This window comes from Pteronotus mesoamericanus, unplaced genomic scaffold (assembly GCF_021234165.1).
Source record: "Pteronotus mesoamericanus isolate MK-2021 breed Mesoamerican mustached bat unplaced genomic scaffold, CSHL_Meso_final scaffold_174, whole genome shotgun sequence".
Taxonomy (NCBI): domain Eukaryota; kingdom Metazoa; phylum Chordata; class Mammalia; order Chiroptera; family Mormoopidae; genus Pteronotus; species Pteronotus mesoamericanus.
This window is the reverse complement of record NW_026555309.1, coordinates 33170229-33188312: the sequence shown is the minus strand read 5'-3', so window position 1 is coordinate 33188312 and position 18084 is coordinate 33170229. Positions and strand designations below refer to the sequence as shown.

At 41.1% G+C, this 18084-nt stretch overlaps 1 protein-coding gene across 1 annotated transcript; it reads right to left on the bottom strand.

The window, feature by feature from the left end:
• Positions 1-9932: 9932 nt before the first annotated feature.
• Positions 9933-17714, bottom strand: CCN3 (cellular communication network factor 3). The gene is made up of 5 exons (XM_054590081.1): positions 17570-17714; positions 17213-17438; positions 15876-16130; positions 14440-14654; positions 9933-11449 (listed from the first exon to the last, which is right to left on the bottom strand). Exons 1-5 carry the CDS (start codon positions 17651-17653, stop codon positions 11153-11155), a joined length of 1077 nt encoding a protein of 358 aa, XP_054446056.1. The 5' UTR covers positions 17654-17714; the 3' UTR covers positions 9933-11152.
• Positions 17715-18084: the final 370 nt, after the last annotated feature.

The following is an 18084-nucleotide window of genomic DNA, read 5'->3' as shown; positions in this document are numbered from 1 at the left end:
AATCTTGCTGTACTTGAGTTTTTGTAATGTTAGGGTGATTAGTGCTCACATAATGATATACTGTGTCTTCACGGAATTAAGTTTGGGGATTCCAAACCCCAAAATCATGGGGTAAGAATAAACTTTCACAAACTGGTTGTCCCATTAAACTGAACCAGGATGGGGAGAGGCATTGTCCATGGAGCATTTTACCTTCTTACCATCATAACGAACACTTGTAATAGGAGTTACATTGCAAAACATTTGATATTATTTCTACAAGGCTCAGAAACATATTTGAAACCGAAATAATTGTGTTATCTACCAGTGATCATTATTTTTTAGCCAAGTGACTCAGATTGCTTGATCATTTTTGCATATGGTCAAAAATTTAAAAAAACCTAGCTATAATATTTGCTTCTCTGTTTGTAGCACAGTTAGGGTATTTAAGCTTTATAGGGAAAAGGTCAACAAGATAACAAACATTGCCTTTTCCTGCTTATTTCCTTCATTATTCATCTGGGGGTTGGGACTGAAATGCCAAATGGGCTTTTTCAAATATCAACATCTGGATGATGGAAAATTAAAACTTATATTCAAATGTCTTGGAGTTGTGTTGACAGCTAATGACCCCTAATAGTTACTTATTCCAAATGGGAATTTGGAATTTAAAAATTACTTTTATACACATCTCCTCCAAGAGTTGAAGAGACTACTACCTCCTTAAGCCACTGTGGCTTTAATTTTGATCAAAATTGGGGATCTGGTGTCAAAGAAGGACCTCTAATATACAGCAGTGTTAGAGTCTGTTGTTATTCGAACAAGGACAAAGAGAATGAAAAAATATCAGATGAAATTCTGTTGGTTTTCAGTCTAACAGTTCAAGTAAAGTATCTAATTGCCATATCTTGATGGATAGTTGGGAGATAGTTGGCAACCCAGCCAGCCAGCTCAAAGAGATGGAAAGGGCAAATTTAGAGAGACCTGGTTGGAAGACATACATTAGAAACTGGGCCAGATTATGTCTAGGAACAAGAATCAATAGAAACAATGCAAACTGAGGCAAGGAACTAAAAGGAGGGTTGCTGAGGGTCTGAATATAAAGGGAGCATGGAGCAATAGGTATGGGCAGAGGTGAACTCTGGTAAATTTCTGAGATAATCATTAATGATACTTTCCAGACTTTGAGCTTCAATTTTCAAATGTAAAATTGTTTTCTTTAAAAGATTGGGAGTGATAGTCGTAAAACACCAGTTCTCATTTGTTTACCCATTTATCAATTAATACCTTTATCTACCCATCTAATCTATCTAATGACCCTTCCATCCTTTCATCAGTATATCATTTTATTTTTTCCTACAACATTAATTGAGTGCCCATTTTGTGCAGAATTATTGTTTGACATTAGGTATGTAGAGGAGTGAAGGGAGTTAAGTACAGCTCGCAAGGTATTATCTATGACCTATGATAATGCTATGATAATTTCAGATTGAGCGTGAGGGTGCTCAGTGGATGTGGTTATCGATGGGTAAGGTTCTTTCTTAGTCGTCCTTATGTAGAGATTTCTCCTAAGTTTTCCACCTCCCAAGTTTAGGGATGATCTCAAAGATGGTTCCCTAAACTTGATCATGGCAGCTTGATGGATGAGCCTAGAAATGAGGTTACCAGGGAACACACAGAACAAATTTATAACTCAATGTTGACTCAGAGAGAGTGACTGCATTTTTGTGGACAAAAAGGAGCTACTAAACCTGCCATAGTACACATGATGGGCCTTATAAACTCAGAGAATGGAAGTAACCACATAGGATGGCCTGAACATAAAAATTCCTAACTCAAAGGGGGTCATAGCAGGTAGCCAAAGCCTAAGCCTGCAGCTTCCTTGACAAAGGTCAGACTTTACCTTAAGTGAGCCTGTCTATTGACTTTTGCATCTAGGATGACATATTTTTGGAGTCTTAGAGTCATCTCCTTTTCCAGACCCCTCAGGGCACAACCTCCCACTAGAACACAGAGGCCCTCATCTTGTTCTCCCACATACCATCTCCATGTGCTGTAAATGTTAATTATTAACTATCTGGTACCCACCAATGTAAAAGCAGTATGGGTGTCTCTGTTTTACTTTTTTATCCAATATTAGAGATTTACCTATTTTTCTTTCTCCTACCCCCTTAATCTACCATCAGTGGATTTTGTGTAACCTTCCTTTTGTCTTTTCCTTTGATCCTGATGTATAAAACAAGTTGCAAAACTGCCATTCTTCAGAGCATTTCTGCAACTTGTTGAGATTTTGCTCTCCAGCAATTGTTGTCAGTTTGGCTCAAATAAACTCATAAAAATTCTCTGTAGGTTTGAATATTTCTTACATTGACACTTTCCAAAAATCTATGGGAGAAAGCAAGACTTTGATAACTTGGAGAAAAAGGAGAGAGGAAGGTAAACATGAAAGCCTGGAAATAAAACAACACTCTTAATATTGCTCTAGGTGGTTCCCCAAGAGTTGTGATGTATCAACTATCCTTTAAAACCAAATCATGTAACCAGCAGGGGAATCTGCGATAGCCAAGAACATGTAAAAGCTTTTATTTTGTAGAAGACACAGATCTTGAGTAATTTAAACTTTGGCCAAGTTCCTATAAAAGCTCTAGATAACCAATAATAATACACATTTACCTCTGGGCTTACTGCCCATGTACAATGTGCTACATATACCTAGTTAGTCAGGGTGGGGATGAAGGGCTTGTTACAAAAATCAGGGTGTCTTGGCTGTTACTGTATTTTTCAGAGTGAGACTGTAAGGTTCAGGGAACACCCAAGACAAAAATGCCATTCCCTCCCTCAGAATACAATAAAATACCTTCTCTGAACATTTTGAAAGCTGGTCATCAAAGAAGAGGCAGGACTAAGGAGAGTACTAGAAAATCAGTGAAGAAAAAATGTGTGTGCAATTTATGAAATTTGAAGGTTTTATAAATCCACTGTTAACTTACATAATATTGAAGAAATGTGTAAACCATATAAAGTCTTGGGAGAAAAATATGCCCATTGAAAGGCAGGGCTTTATATTTGCATGGAGGGCCATAGAAAATAATACTTGGACTTTACCTTTGTTCCAAGTTTGAGCAATCTCTATTGCATTAACCTTCTTAGTGCAATAATGAAGTTCAACTCTTCGGTAAAGAATCTCTTCAACACTGTAAGAATTCATCTGTGATGACCAACCACATACAGCAAGAGGTATATGGCCACATCTTAGACAATCCCAAGATTTGATTGACTAAAAGTAGTCACCAATTAATACATTTTCTTAGATATATAGTACAGGTTGATTTTCAAAAATGTCAGTGAGACTCTACCAAATGGATGAGTTGTTTTTAGTATATTGAATGGGCAAATACTAGTTAGTAACTTGGGTTGCAAACAAGTTGTGTCAGTGAAATGACCCATTTCAACAAGTGACCTGACCAATTCAATGAATCTGTCTACAAAGCTTTGTTTTTATAGCTGCATCTTGATGTCTTAATTGAGCAACTTGATAAAGCAAGTGGTCTCAAAAAAAAAAAAAAAAGTAAATCCATTGGTTGATGGGATAAAGTTTTAACTGCTTTTTTTCTGGGTGGCTTTTTCGCATCTCTACCAGCATGGGGGTGTTGTGCACATGAAGTTTTAATGAATACTTGTGTTGCTTATTTTATCATCATAGTGCCTAGGGAGACCAGAATAACCCTGAAGGCTATGGTGGTCATTTTCTAAACCCCAAAAGAGAAGTGGTTCTATTGCAATGAATTCAGCCTTTGAAGCACTTATTATTATAAAAGAGGAAAGGAAGAGAAGGGGTGGTACAAGCTGTTGGGGGTCATGCTGCAAGGAGTCACCCCTGGGTTGGAGTCCTTACCAGTCTCTTCTATAATGTAGGGCAGTAATAGTCATCTTGTAGGGCTGTCGTGAGGAAAAATAATGTTATAAAGAAGATATGTATAAGTGCATGGTACGTAGTAGTTACTTTATGACTGTCAATATGAAGTTGCTGAATTCTACATCTTCATTTTGTGGACAGAAAAGTTCAGAAGACAGCAACTAGAATGTGGCTTGGAGTTCTGACTCCAAATTCAGTGTTTTCCAGTATTTTTGGCCACTATTTTTTGGCCATGGTTGAAGAGGCATGACGTAAAGGAAGACTAGGTAAAAGAGGATTGGGTTAATCTTAGTGGATATCATTTTGTGGTGTGCCTTGGGTGATAGACAAGATTTCAAAAGATGAAGCTAATGGAAGAAGGACTTTCCAGATAGGTGATAGAGCAACAAGTAGGGAACGGACATTGTAAAATCTGAGCTCTCCCGGCAAATGAAAAAAGATCACACTACGATCCATCCGAATAAACCACTAAACATAGGTTTGGGGGATAGTTATTTCTCTTAATGAATGAGGATTTACAGAGAGGCCTTTGAAAGCCCTGTTTCTCTGTGTACTTCTGAAATCTGCCAGGAATGGGCTTGATAGGCACAAGAGACTCCCCTTCCTATGGCTGCTGCAGAGGGACCTCTGTATGTAGATGACCTTCAGATGAGAAATTGGCATCTAGAGACAATATGACAGAGGGATTAAATGCACAAATTCTGGGTTCAGAATGTGATGATTCAGATCGAGGCTTTTCCACGTAATAGGTTTTGAAGCCAGGCAAGTTATTTATCTCCCCAAAGCTTTGTTTTTCTCATCTGTTATTTTGAGATATAATAGTAGCCACCTCATAGGATTTTTATAAGGACTGAAGTAAATGAGGTAATCTGCATAAAGCACTTCTCATATCGCGGTACCTAATAAACTTGTAAATGTTAGTTTATCTTCTTCCTTTACCTTCTCCTTTCTTCCGAAGTTTTATGTATTCTATGTATTCTAAAATAAACATTAAATTTTTTTTGTATTTATGAAAGTGAAGTAGTCTTATAACTAATGGTGTGTCCTAGGTAAATTGGCAGAATTTTATATCTTTTTGATAGATAAACTAATAGCACATCTTACAATCAATGGCACCTCAAATGAGATGAAATTTGGAATTATTTTTATTATCACTGCTCATTTGACAATATGAATTATGCAAGGAGACACAAGAAGCTTCAGTGTAAATGTACATCATTCTGGACTATCAGTTTCTTTTTTCTTTTCTTTTCTTTTTTTTTTTTTTTGAAACTGGGATGGAAAAAATTGAATAAGTTAGCCAATTAGAAATTTTAAATCTTATTTTTATATTTAGAGAAAGATGGATATATTAAAGAGAAGTGAAGATTTACCCAAGTTTATAAGAAAAAATTGTGGCATGTCACAGAAATGCTGGATTTCTGCTCTTAGTGTTCATTATGCTCAGCTGTTTGGAGGAATATGATAGAAAAATTTGAGAAGCACAGTGTGAAGCAGGGGTGAGAAAACCAGTCAAGGTGTCTGCCCTCATGGAGGCTTAGAGTCTAGCCGAAGACAGACATGCAAACAAAGAGCAGAGGTAAGATGTTTTAGTTGCTGTGTTAGCAATTGTTATAAGGAGCACTTGGGCACAAAGGAAGGAGTGACTAGTTCTGCTGAGAGGGTGCCAGTTGAGAAATCTTCTTAGGGAAGGTGAACTGAAAGTAGATTCTTGAATAAGAACATGGAGTTTGGGGAGATGACAGAGTCCATTCAACAGAATCCTTTTAGTTTTTATCCTTTTCCCTGGGGGCTGTGATGCTCTGCAAAGTATCCAGGAAGATTCTGCTGCATGTCAGAGGAACTAGAACTTGAATTTACTGGGATCTCCTCTGCCAAGGTCCTCTGAAGATCTTGTGAGTGGCCTAGCTTCACCAGGACAAATCTAGGTCAGCTTGGAGAATTTGACCTTCATTTAAACCACACAAAGAACTTTGTAACCTCTTCCAGATGCCAGAATCTGTGCTACAAACAGAGCATGCCTCTCAGATTTTGCTAATAAAACAGAAACGCAAGCAACATCCTCTTCTTGGATTATACAACATTTCTTTCCAGGTGCCTTTCAGTAGAACCAGGGGACTCTCCATTCTGTGAAACTCAGCCATTTGAATGGAACTGCAGGCTCTTTCACAGAGCTCCCTGGGTTGCAGCTCAGACCTGTGTTTCCTTGTCCTAAGGGGGAAGATGTGTGTCCTTCAGGAAGAATGTTACTTCATGGCTCTCTTTATCCTTTGCAATTCTGGATTACCCCTGGAACAGCTGGCTTTGTAGAATAGTAATTCACAGTCCTCAGCTGATGGCTGCAGAGGATTCTTCATTACTGGGTTCACAAGTGCCAGCAGTGTTATGGAAGCGGTAATTGAATTTGGTGATCTCCCCATGGTCCAGACAACATAGCACATTCTGCCTGTAAGAACGATGTGGTATGGTTAAGATGAATATATTTTCAACAATAATGAATCTTTAAACTATGCTCCACAGCACAGAACCGAAAAGATATGCTGCTTTGATGACTTGACGTAGGACTTCGAGCATTTTGGAGTGCAACCAGTTTGGAAACATGACAATGTGTACCTGCCTACAAGGAAACACAAAAATCTCCTACTGCTCCAAATCTCTATCAAGGGCTTTATTGATAACCTCATCAAGCACAGATCAATATGTGACATGTTATTTCTTTGCATAGTTAAAAATGTCCTTGCCTCATTGTCGAATAGAATCCTTGTCTGGTAAAAGAGAAGAAAAATCCCCAAATAATTTTCAATGAAGTGTGCCTTATCATGAAAGCACAATTACATAAGTGCTTTCAAAATTTCACATTCACAGAATGATCTCAGCAATCTCATAACTTTGCAATGCTGTTTCTAAAAGAGAACATTTATAGTTTGGGAAAGTAGCACAAAAGTGAAAACGGTTGGAATTGTTTTGGTTGCTGAAAATATACTTGGCCTCAGCGCTATGGCTCTGTAAAAAGGAAAGAACCTTGGCTCTGAGCTCAGGCAGACCCTGAGTTTGAATCCCAGCTCCTTCATTTACTGTGTCCTTAATAGGTCATTAGAGTTTTTGAGTTTTGACGTCTTTTCCTATAAATATGAGGTCAATAATGTCTGCCTCTGTGCATGACATGCATAGAATAAGGGGGCGGTGCTTGGCCCTCCTAGATTCCTATTATATCAATAGCTGTCATTTGCAGGCCTACTATGCACCTAGCATAGTCAAATGCTTATGAATGCATATTATCTTACAGCAATATGTGGTCGATACTTAAAGTGACCAACTTGTCCCAGTTTGCCTGGTACTATCCTGATTTTACAACAGAAATTATGAGTTCCAGGGACCCTCTAAGTCCAGAACAAACTAGGACAGTTGGTCACTCTATGACTGTTATGGTCTCATCTTATACATGTGGAAACTGAGGCTCAGAGACTAAGTGTAAATTGTTCAGTGTGTCACAGCTGGGACAGGATAGGCCCGGTATTCAAACCCAGCCTTGAAAGCTCCCAAGTCTGTACTCTCTCTGCAGCCTAAATTCTGCTTGGCAAATGTTGCTCTCCATGCTGTCTTTCTAGGATGTTCTGATCGTAGCAAATATTTGTAGATCAGATCACATTTTTTCAAATGTCTTTAATAATTTCAGGAATACATACATGCACACATGTGTTTATGTTAAGGAGTAGGGATTGTTCTATAAGTGATAGTTATAATGAAAATCATAGTGCTGATGATAATGAAAATGACAATTTAGAAGCATAACATTCATTTCGAGGCTCATTCAATCTTTTGTCAAGGTACAGTCCCTTTATTCTTCTCCTTATTCATCTATTCATCCATTCAACAGGTATACAGTGAGATCCTACTGTGTGTCAGGTGCTGGCACAGGTACAAAGAAGGCCAAAACGCTGGTCTCAAGACGCTTAGTGCATTTGGATTTAAAGGATCAACTGCAACTTAGTGTGTGAAGTACAATATAGCAGGGAGCCCTGCATGTTTGAACCCTCTTCCATCTCATCTTACCTCCAGCTCTAGCACACAGATCTTCTTTAAGGAAACTCCAGGTTTATTCCTGACACTGTTTTTTTGCTGTTACCTCTGCCTGGAAGATTCTTTCTCCTAATCTTCATCCTTCAGATCAAAGATGAAATGTTTCTTCTTCAGAAAGAACCTCCTTGACCACCTTGAGCTCAATTAGTTAATCCAGAAATTCTCTAGTAGATAGCCCTGTTTTAGTGATCTTTCTAGCGTTTATTTATTGCTATTTGATATTTATCTTGTTTGACTTTTTTGTTTATTGCTTTTTTGCCTGCCTTGGCCAACAAAGTGTAGATTCCAGGGAGAAGAGGTAACTTATTTATTTTATTGTGGGTTTTTTTTTTCATGGCTGCATTCCCAGGACCTTAAACAATGCTAGACACACAGGAGCCATCAGTAAGTGTTTTTTGAATAAATAAAATGATGAATGAATTAATAAATGTGTTGGATGCTGGAAGGAGCCGCCAATTCAGCATGAATAGAGGTATGAGGTGAGCTCCGTGCGAAGGCACACGTGCGAAGGCAATTGTGAATTTGGTCTTAGTTTATTCTGGTTTTTTTTGTTCCTGGTTATAGAGGTAGTATATTCTCCATTATAAAAAGTTAGTAAAAAAAAAAAAATCACAGAAAAGGGAAAAAAATAAGACCAATTTGACATGATCACAAATCATAGTTTGTAGCAGTTCTCTTTTTGTTCATATTCATAGATACTTTTGAACAAAACCAAATCACACTTTTCATACTTACTACCTTTTGAGGAGGGTACATATTCTCTGACATTTTCATTTTAAACGTTGCTTTGTTCTTCTCATCATAATGGATGTAGTAGGATTTATTTAATCAATCTGTATTGCTGGACCTTTAAATGTTCCCATTTTGTCATTACTGACAATATGGGGCAGTCTTGCAGATATTCGAGTGTGGAACCATGTGGTAGCTTAATGTCGAAGCCAAAGTACTTTGATCTGAGTTCTAGATGCCCCACTTTCTTTTCACCATTTTTTAATTTTATTTATTTTAAAAAACTTATTGTATTTTTTTCCAGGACCATTTAGTCCCCTTATACCTCCCACCCTACTAACCATTTATTTTTACATTTAAAAAGTTTCCTCAACTCTAATATGGGGAGGAGAATCTACTTTGTAAAGCTACAGTGAAAAATAAATGATATAATCAAGGTCAAGTTCTCAGCACAAAGTATGCGATGCATGTTAGCTCCCTTTGATAACTTCCCTTGAAGTCCAGTTGGCTTTCCAATCTATCTTCAAGGACAAATAAAAGCTAGGTAAAGAGATGGGTGGGAAGGAAACAAATAGGGGAAGTGAGGTTGGGAAGAGTGAAACTTTTTAAAAATTATGGAAGAATAAGTATAGACCCCCCAGCATGAGCCAAAAGCTAAAAAGCCTAAAGCTTACATTGACTCTGACTGAGTTTACATTAATGCTGCTCACTGCCCTGCTCTGTGTTGCCACTGGAAATACACTTTGTCAGGGCACAGAGCAAGAGCAGGCTGCTCAAAATAATGCTGGTGTTTTAAGCTGGGTAATTGGGAGAATGGAGAGCCCTTTAGCTGAATATGGAGGCCAGAGAGGTGAGTTTGGTTTTGGAATTGAACAACAAGAAGTTCAATTTTTAATATGTAGAAGTGGATAGCAGATTGTCCAAGAAAGAAAAAATATCAGGGCTTGAGTTGTTGGTTTGAGTAAACCCTGCGGAAAATATCTGAGGCCTTGGAGGAGAAATCCCCTAACTTGGGAAGCGCTGTCTTTCGTTTCCCTTGAGAAGAAGTTGTACGTTCCCCTAAATATATCCACTTTGCCTTCAGCGGATGCTGTGCTTGGTGTCTGATTTAATTTGCAAATTTTAATTTTATTTCTATTTGTATTTTCAATAAACAACTTACAAGCACAAAGTAATAGCAAAGTCACGCATTGATAAGATCATGTTTATTTAGTGTTGTCTGACAAGTAGAGAAAGTAAAAAGAACATTTAAAAAATGTATAATTTATATTTCTATAAATACTTTAAAGGAGAAAAGTTGAACACATATGGTGACATTAGGAGCATGTATACATTTAAGTTTTCAGCCTGTCTTACAGCCTGATAAATTAGATATGCATATGTATACACACATATCTTGTGAGTTTGCATAATTAGTGCCCAAGGATAAGTTATGGGCAGGTCTATAGTAAATTCTAAACTCCCATAAAATTTGTATTAGTATGCCTTTCCACTTAGGTCAGTTTTGTTCTTCTTTTGAAAAATTTCACTACAAACACATTTGAAAGTCATCAAAGGTTGTACTCGGGTACCTTGGGCCTCAGTTTCCTCATCAGGGAGATGAGAGGTTGTCGGCTGACACGCTCTGCTTCTGCTGGGTTCAACCACTAGTGAGCCCGGCGCCCTGCAGCCCCTGCCGACGTAGCGGGGCTGGTGGGGTCTGGTCATTGTCATCTCTGGTTACGGGGAGTGCTCTGTTCGGCTTCTTTCTACTGGAAAGGAGTCAATTTGTCTGAAGTGAAGCAAGTTTATGACACTAGTCCACTCAATTAACTGTGACATTGTATTACTGTGGGTGCAGTTCTTTTCCTAGTGTACAACTAAACAACAACAACAACAACAAAATGAATGGACTCTGGATTTCAAGTGGAAGAGCTCTGTGTTTCCTTGGAGCTTGGACTTGAAAGTTCCGAGTTGAGCTCCTCCAAAAGAGCTCAAGAGAGTCCTCTCAAGTCAAACCTCAATCTATGGCGAAATATTTGCATGATGACATGATCACTATGATCCTGGACTTCACTGAGTCCTTCATTACAGTGACATTTTCTTGAAATTGCACTAATATGTTACAAAGTAAGGTAAGTGTAATGTGATACAATCTATACAGTAAAACCTATATCTGATTTCTTAAATTTATAGAAATTTTCATCTGCAGTAAACACTATAGAACAGTAAGTCATCCCTAAGCACTATCCTGAGCTTACCTTGATTCCAAGTTTACAGTTAATTATATTTTTCATTAAAAAAAAAAGAGAGAGTTACCATGACTGACCTCATATGCCCACACAAAATACATAGCACTTAGGGGTGAAGTCACAATTCTCGTCAGTTTTCTCATATACTTTGCATGATGGGTCCCGCAGTAGCTGTGGTTTGCCTCTGTAGATGTGCTGCTTTCTCCAGGGACCCAGGTTACATTTTCCCTCTGCTGGTGTTCGGCTTTAAGTCTTGGAGGAAAGCCTCGTTGTTGTGAGGACAGTTGTTGTGACAGGTGCAGGTCCCAATGACCATCACAGGTTTCTTGATGATCTGCCCTGGGGTGCACTGGAACTCCACCTGGATGGTCTTAGTGTTGTGCGGGGTGCAGCAGCGGCCGTCGCTGCAGACTCCACAGTACCTGGGCTTGTAGGTGTGCAGGCTTGTACAGTTCTTGAACTGCAGGTGGACGGCTTCGAGGGACTTCGTGGTGCGGAGGCACTTTTTTCCTTTCTAAGAAAGAAGAAAGGGAATGATGCATGGATGTCTACTGCTCTTCCCAGCCACCATGTTAGCGGTATGGAATAACTTGCTAGTTGCCTGCCCAATGGCCATTGCTCTTTCTTCTGTGCTAATAGGACATTAATTTTGTTTGTGTAACATAGTCAGCTTCCCCCAGAATATCTGGGAGCTTGGGTGGCCCTATGAGAAAGTTCTGGCCAATGATACCTAAGCCAAGGGATTCTGGGAAATCTTTTGCCCTTCAGACACACATAGATCTTTATTGCTCCCTGTGTTCATTTTCCTTCTTGCCTAGAATGTGGAAACCATGTCTAATCATGCACACCTATCTTTTGATTTGGTGGTGAAGATGAGGGTAAAAGCATATGTATGATAAAGAAAGCTATATTTTCAAGCCACTGTAACAGGGTTTGGTGTTGTTTTTAGCCAAATTCATTCTTTAGGTGTCAGAAAGAGAAAGAGAAGAGATCTGGCTTCACTGCAAGCCTGCTCATGTTTTGAATATTTTTCAAATGTTAATTCACATAAGCTTATCAATAGCATTCACTCACACAAGGAACAGTTGCTAATGTAGAAAACAATTGCTGAAGTTTTATGGATAAATAAATGAAATCTCAAAGGGCTAATGTGGTCAGAACACATCTAGTAATTGAAGTTGTCTGATGCAATGCCCATGTCTCCTACTGCACTATATAACCTGATGGGAGTCCAGAACAGTGAGATTTACAGTTATTTTCTATGAAGGCAAAGTAAGTGGAGAATATATTGACTATTCCATTAGTAATGGTTTATGGGGAACCCCAATACCCATAGTTCAGCAAAGAATTGGTGATAAGTTTATTTCCCATTTAGATTTCTTCACCTGCCAACGTGCCACGATTCTATACTGCTCTTGACCTTCCTAGGCATAGCCTGCAGCTTGTGGGGTGAGCAGACCTGGAGTTCTCTGAAATGAGTGGCTCTCAAGCTTTTTCGTGCATCAAAGTCATCTGGAAGTTTTGCTAAAACACAGATTGTTGGGTCTTGCACCTAGAGTTTCTGATTTGGTAGGTCTGACCTAGGCCCCAATAATTTGCATTCTAACAAGTTCTTAGACAATGCTGCTGGCCTGGGGACCGCACTTTAACAAGCGCTGTCTCACATATAAGGTTCTCTTGATAAGGAAGTAATGATTATTATGCTAGTATTTGCCTAGATTCCAACTAAATTTCTAGAATCTTTATGAAGTATATGTACCATACATAAGTATTTTAAATATAATCTCTCAGTTAAACTAGGTGCAAGAAAAATATAAATTTTGGTTAAAGAAACAATAATAAGCAAAATTTTACAGGTATGACATAGAAACATCTGATTTAACAAAGAAGTTGCTGTGTCCTTGACAATATTTAATGGCTTCTTGTTTCTTCTTTTTTTTTGTATTTAATACTTAGTGTATATTCTTGCCAACACCCACAAAAATGTACAAGGCCCACAACATCCCTTTGTGTGTGTGTGTGCACGTGCACGTTTGTGTGTGTACGTGCACGTTTGTGTGTGTTTGTGTGTGAGAGAGTCAGAGAGAAACAGAGAGACGGAGAGGGAGGCAGAATCTCCTTAAGTGTAGGGAGGCATAAATATTTTTAGGGATGAGGTGTATCTAGGAGTTCTTTCTAAATTGGGGAAAAAAACATAAAGTTAAGATGGATCTCAAAAAGTCATATAGCTTAGCATCTATATAATGAGTGCAAATACTAGACACTCTTATTTTAGCAATAGTTAGAAATTTTAAGTAATGATGCTTAATGTTAACAGAGTAATCTATGTCCACTACTTTGCCAATTTGTTCTATTTCATCCCCTTGACACCTTTGAGGTAGGTACTGTAAATGACCCTATAACATGGGAGATGGAATTGAGGCTTAGAGGTCAAGAAAGTTGCCCAAGACCCCATGGCCAGTTTGTGTGGGAAGCTGGGATTTTAAGCCAGAGTCACACTCTTCAGCATCAGATGATACTGTTTCAGTGCCGAGATGTGTAAATCTTTCATTGTTAGGGACCATTTTATTTTGGCCTTAGGTTTGTACAAAGGCCCACATCATAGTTTAATTTTGGGGCATTGCCTTTATCTAGGGTTCTAGTAATAAAGCCTGTGATGTCAGCAGGAACCAGTCTAAGCTTCTGATCTGCATGCCTCACATTCAGCATTAACACACTGAGTTGATAGAATACCAGCAAAAAAGGAAAGAAATGTGCTGTTTTATTTGGCAAATATAGCCTTATGCTGGCAAATATACTAGTCCCACTGAGCTTTTTAAAACATTGAAAATAATTCCCAGACAGCCATTCATTTCTTCCTCAACAACATTTTATCAAGTACACGCTATAGATCAGGTAGGATGTGGAGGATTGAGGGGTGAGTAAGGCAGATATAATTCCTACCCCATTGCTCATTACAGATTGAACCTAAGGGGTAAATCAGATTGAGGTCAGAAATGACCTCTCTAGCAACTTAACTTGGGGTGGTGAACACATAGCACAATGTACAGATGATGTAGTATAGAATTGTACACCTGGAACCTATATACTTTTATTAACCAATGTCACCCTAATAAATTTAATTAAAAAGAAGAAAAAAAGAAATGACCTCTCTAAAATCAACTACACTTGGCAATTGAGTAGCCAGCTTCTTCAAGGAATGGAATGAGATTTGTCATTCTCTTCTCAACTGGGAACATTATGGTAACTGGCTGGCCCCTTCCTCTTTACCTTTGAGCCTCTGTGAGTTGCTTGGGGTATTTCAATACATTCAAGAGAGAGAGAGAGAGAAAAAAAGGAAGGTAATCTCACTCACTTCAAGAACCTCTCTGCTTTTTGTCTGGGGTTAACTCCCAGCCAGAGCCAACCTCTACTCAACTAGTGTTGCAGTGATTTGCCAAAGCCCCAGCCCCAAGGAGGCCAGGCCACCTCCTTTGTAAAGGGAGGCTTCCTCCAGGCACCTACCTTATCTGCCAGTTGCCTGGGCTCTTGCTCACAGGGCCGCACCATGCAGAGCCGGGTGCGCTTCACCATCTCACACTGGGGATTCCTGTTGGTGACCTGGGTGGAGAAGCCCATGCCGCAGCTCTTGGAACAGGCACTCCACTCTGTGGTCTGTTCGATGCAGTTGATACCTGAGTCAGAGACTGCGACTCCTAGAGTGGCGTCTGTCCTGTAGGCTATGGGAAATACAAAGAAAGACAACTAGGCTGAGTAAAATGTGGTGATAGCAAAGGAAGGGGTCCATCATCATTAGAAAGAAGGTCTCAGCCAATTCTGCACCTCCTAAAACTCAGGTGTCCTTGGCGACAGAATGGATCTCTGTATTTGTAAACCTCTAACTGGTTGCACGAAGACTGGCACATTGTAGGCCTTCAGGAAATCTTTGTGGAGTGACCATTTAGCTTGTCCTTAAGAAGCTTAGGATAACCTGTCTTTAAGAAGCTTAGGAATTTTAAGAATATAGAATTGTTTAGCACCAACAATCACTTCATAAACTATAGTGTTTTCAAGATGTGATTTTGCACAGAAAAAGAATCATGATAAAATTTTAATTGGATGCGTAAGTAGAACCAACTGACTCAAAATACTGATGAAAGCAACACTTTGCCTTAGAGAGCTGGAACTGGTGGTTTGGGTTATGGGATGCAGACACTTGGACTTTGATCACAAAAAGTTCTGTCTCAATGCTTAATGTCATAACGTATTATGACTTGGGGCACATCATCTCTTCTACATGGCAGTTTTCCTTTCTGTAACACATGGCTAATGAGAAATTGGTGAAGCTCTGTGTACCGCCAATGTATGTAATCTGGCTGATTATTGGCTTCTAAAATATTCTCTACTGGCTCTTGAGGCCTACATCTCCCCAAAACTATTTCGTTTACAAGATGAAAAGAAAAAAAAAAAAGCAAAACAAAGATCCCAAAGTGTTACTTGGCCTTTCCTACAGCATCTGGAAAGGTGACCTTGCTCTTGACACCTGTCCTAGGATGAGTAGCATTCTTTAGGGAGGCTGCTCCTGAGAGCACACAGGTACAGAATCCACGAAAGGAAGACTGATTTTTTTTTTTTACTTTTATCTTTCTAATGTGAATAAAGGTCAAGTGGGGTGGACTGAAATATAAATAGTAGTCATGCAATAAGACAAAATGAGTCCCATTGCTGAGAAGAAGCACTAGATTCGGCAGGTTCCCTGTAGAAGAATCTGTGTGTCTACTTGTGTCGCTTGGCTAGGATTCAAACCCATGATGTGTGGGTCTCAGCGGGCGATCCGAGTTCACAGCTGAATGGCCAGAAATGGAGGCCAGTTTCTCATTGCGAATCCGAAAAAGCACTCTTGCTTCCTGCCCATGTGTATCCTGTTCTGTGATCAGCTTCCGGTATCCTGAGTTTCTCACCTGGAAGGGCATGCAGGTCCCCTAATGCCTCCGTGTCATTTGCGTCACAGATCCACTTTTCACAGCACTCCCCGGGCACTTCAACTTTTCTTGGAACTGGGCAGTCAGGTTGGGGTAGTAGCAGGTCCTCGTCACAGCGAGGCACGCAGCCAATCTGCCCGTCTTGGCAGGTGCACTGGTACTTGCAGCTGGGCTGGAAGGTCTCTCCACTTTGGTAAATGACCCCGTCGAACACACAGTTATCTCCCTCTATTGCTAGAATGTGGGGGAAGCAGGACAGAGAGGGAATGGGAGAGAAAAGCAAAAACATAATGCCTTGAGGAAGCTACTTAAGATTTGCAGCACATGTTCCATAGCCCAAGTTGTTCTTTTTCTAGCAGAGAGAGTCTGGGTTCTTAGCCATCTTCAGCAGACAGAGATCCTCATGGAGGCTCCCAGAGCAAGAAGGAACCTCCAGGACATCCATTCCTGCCACTCATTTTATGAATGAGAAAAGAGGTGTACAACTGGGAAATAACCCTCCCAATCCCATAGCCATGTATCCTAGGATAAAGTTATTTTGCGAGAGACTCCTTAGATTCTCCTAATCCAGCATTTTATAATTAAAAAAAAAAAAAAAAAAAGCACTTAATGTTCTCCAAATAGGTTAACTGGTCAAATTAGGCAGAGAGTTAGAAGTCTTTGGCATTCCAACCCCCAAAATCATTACTACCTCAGAGAAGAAAGTAAAAGGCTATTCCAAGCCTCTAATCCAGGGACGCAGGGCCAACCTCCAACTGAATGGTGCACCACGTGGAAAACTGATGCCCAATTAATTAAGTTTCACCAGCCTGCCCTGGCTGGTTGCCTGCACTTTATTTTATTCACAGCCTAGACAGGGGTTACATAGTCGTCCCAGGAGACTAGGGGAGGCTTTGGCTCAAGCAGGACGATTAGAGGTGTGAAAACAAACCTGTTGGGCTGCAGTCGGGGGAGCTGCGAGCCAGTGAGTAAGCCCAAACTTCCATCACCCCCAAGCGCCCCCCTGGAAATGTCCGAAGGAAATGACTTCATTGGCCCTTAGCTCTGCTCTGCTCCTCATCTATCTAGAGTCTTCTCTACGGAGGCAAGTGATTGAATGCTTCTCACCTCTGGTTTCGGGCGCTCCCCAAACCCCAGTCGCCCTCCCCCACCATGCCTGGCACGCAGTAAGCGCTCCATAAACATCACCTACTGCAGCCTCATTATTGTTATTACTTGCACATCACCATCTGGGAAGGGGGAAGAGGAGAGGAAAGAGGGGACAGCTCCAGCCAGCCGCAAGAGAGAGGTCCAGTGGCCGGAGCGGGCAGAGTTACCCATGCAGATTCCAGTTTGGGCGCTGGGGTCCGCTCTGCGGTCGCAGAAGAGTCCGCGGCTCTCCTCACACGGCTCCATCTCCGAGCAGCTGTCGCCGCGCTGGCGGGCACACACCAGACAACACGAGCAGTCGTCCAATACCGCTCTCACCCCAGGGGCGCAGGTCGGCGGCGTCTGCGGGCACCGGGTTGGGCATGGGTTGGGGCAACGCTGAGTGGCAGCGACCTGGGGGTGGGAGAGACAAGAAGCAAAAAACTCTCAGCGGGATCAGTCGAAGGTGGAGCGACCCGGGGACCCAGCTGGGGCTGCCCAGGAAGGCAAAGTGACTAGGGGCACCTAAGAGGCGCGCCACTTACCTGTCCCAGGAGATGGATAAGCAGGAAAGCCAGGCAAAGGCACTGCTTGGACAGATCGAGACTCATGCTTGGCCCACTCAGCATGCTGAGGCTTTTTCCTCCCGCTTTTACAAAATGGGACTTTGTACGCTGTGGATTGGCTCAGCTCGCCTCCCTCCAGGTCCGGAGATCGCCTCCCTTACCCTGCGCCACCGGCGCAGGTTTTATAGTGCGCTCCAGGGACGCGCACAAGCCGGTTGGCTGCAGCGCTGGGAGGAGGGGGGGTCGGCTGGGTGGGGAATGGAATGAACCCCGGAGTTGCCATGGCAATTGGCTGTGGGTGCTGCTCTCCTTAGGGCGCGGCACCAGGGCCTGCGAGTGCCTGTGTGTGGCGACTGGCTTGTCCCAGAACGAGGGGAGGGGCTGGGTGGAGTCCCCAGGCCAGGACCCAGGGCTCGCTTGAGCAGCGCGTGGGAAGGAAACGCCCGTTTCCTCCTGGAAGCTGCTTTGCCTTCCCCCAGGACTAAGACACCGCC

What these genes read in the sequence shown, in the direction of transcription:
- CCN3 (XM_054590081.1), bottom strand. Translation starts at nt 17,653, where the DNA reads ATGCTGAGTGGGCCAAGCATGAGTCTCGATCTGTCCAAGCAGTGCCTT. An exon ending in TTATCCATCTCCTGGGACAG is followed by an intron (nt 17,439 to 17,569) that starts GTAAGTGGCGCG and finishes TCCCACCCCCAG; the next exon opens with GTCGCTGCCACTCAGCGTTG. An exon ending in CCAGGCAACTGGCAGATAAG is followed by an intron (nt 11,450 to 14,439) that starts GTAGGTGCCTGG and finishes CTTCTTTCTTAG; the next exon opens with AAAGGAAAAAAGTGCCTCCG.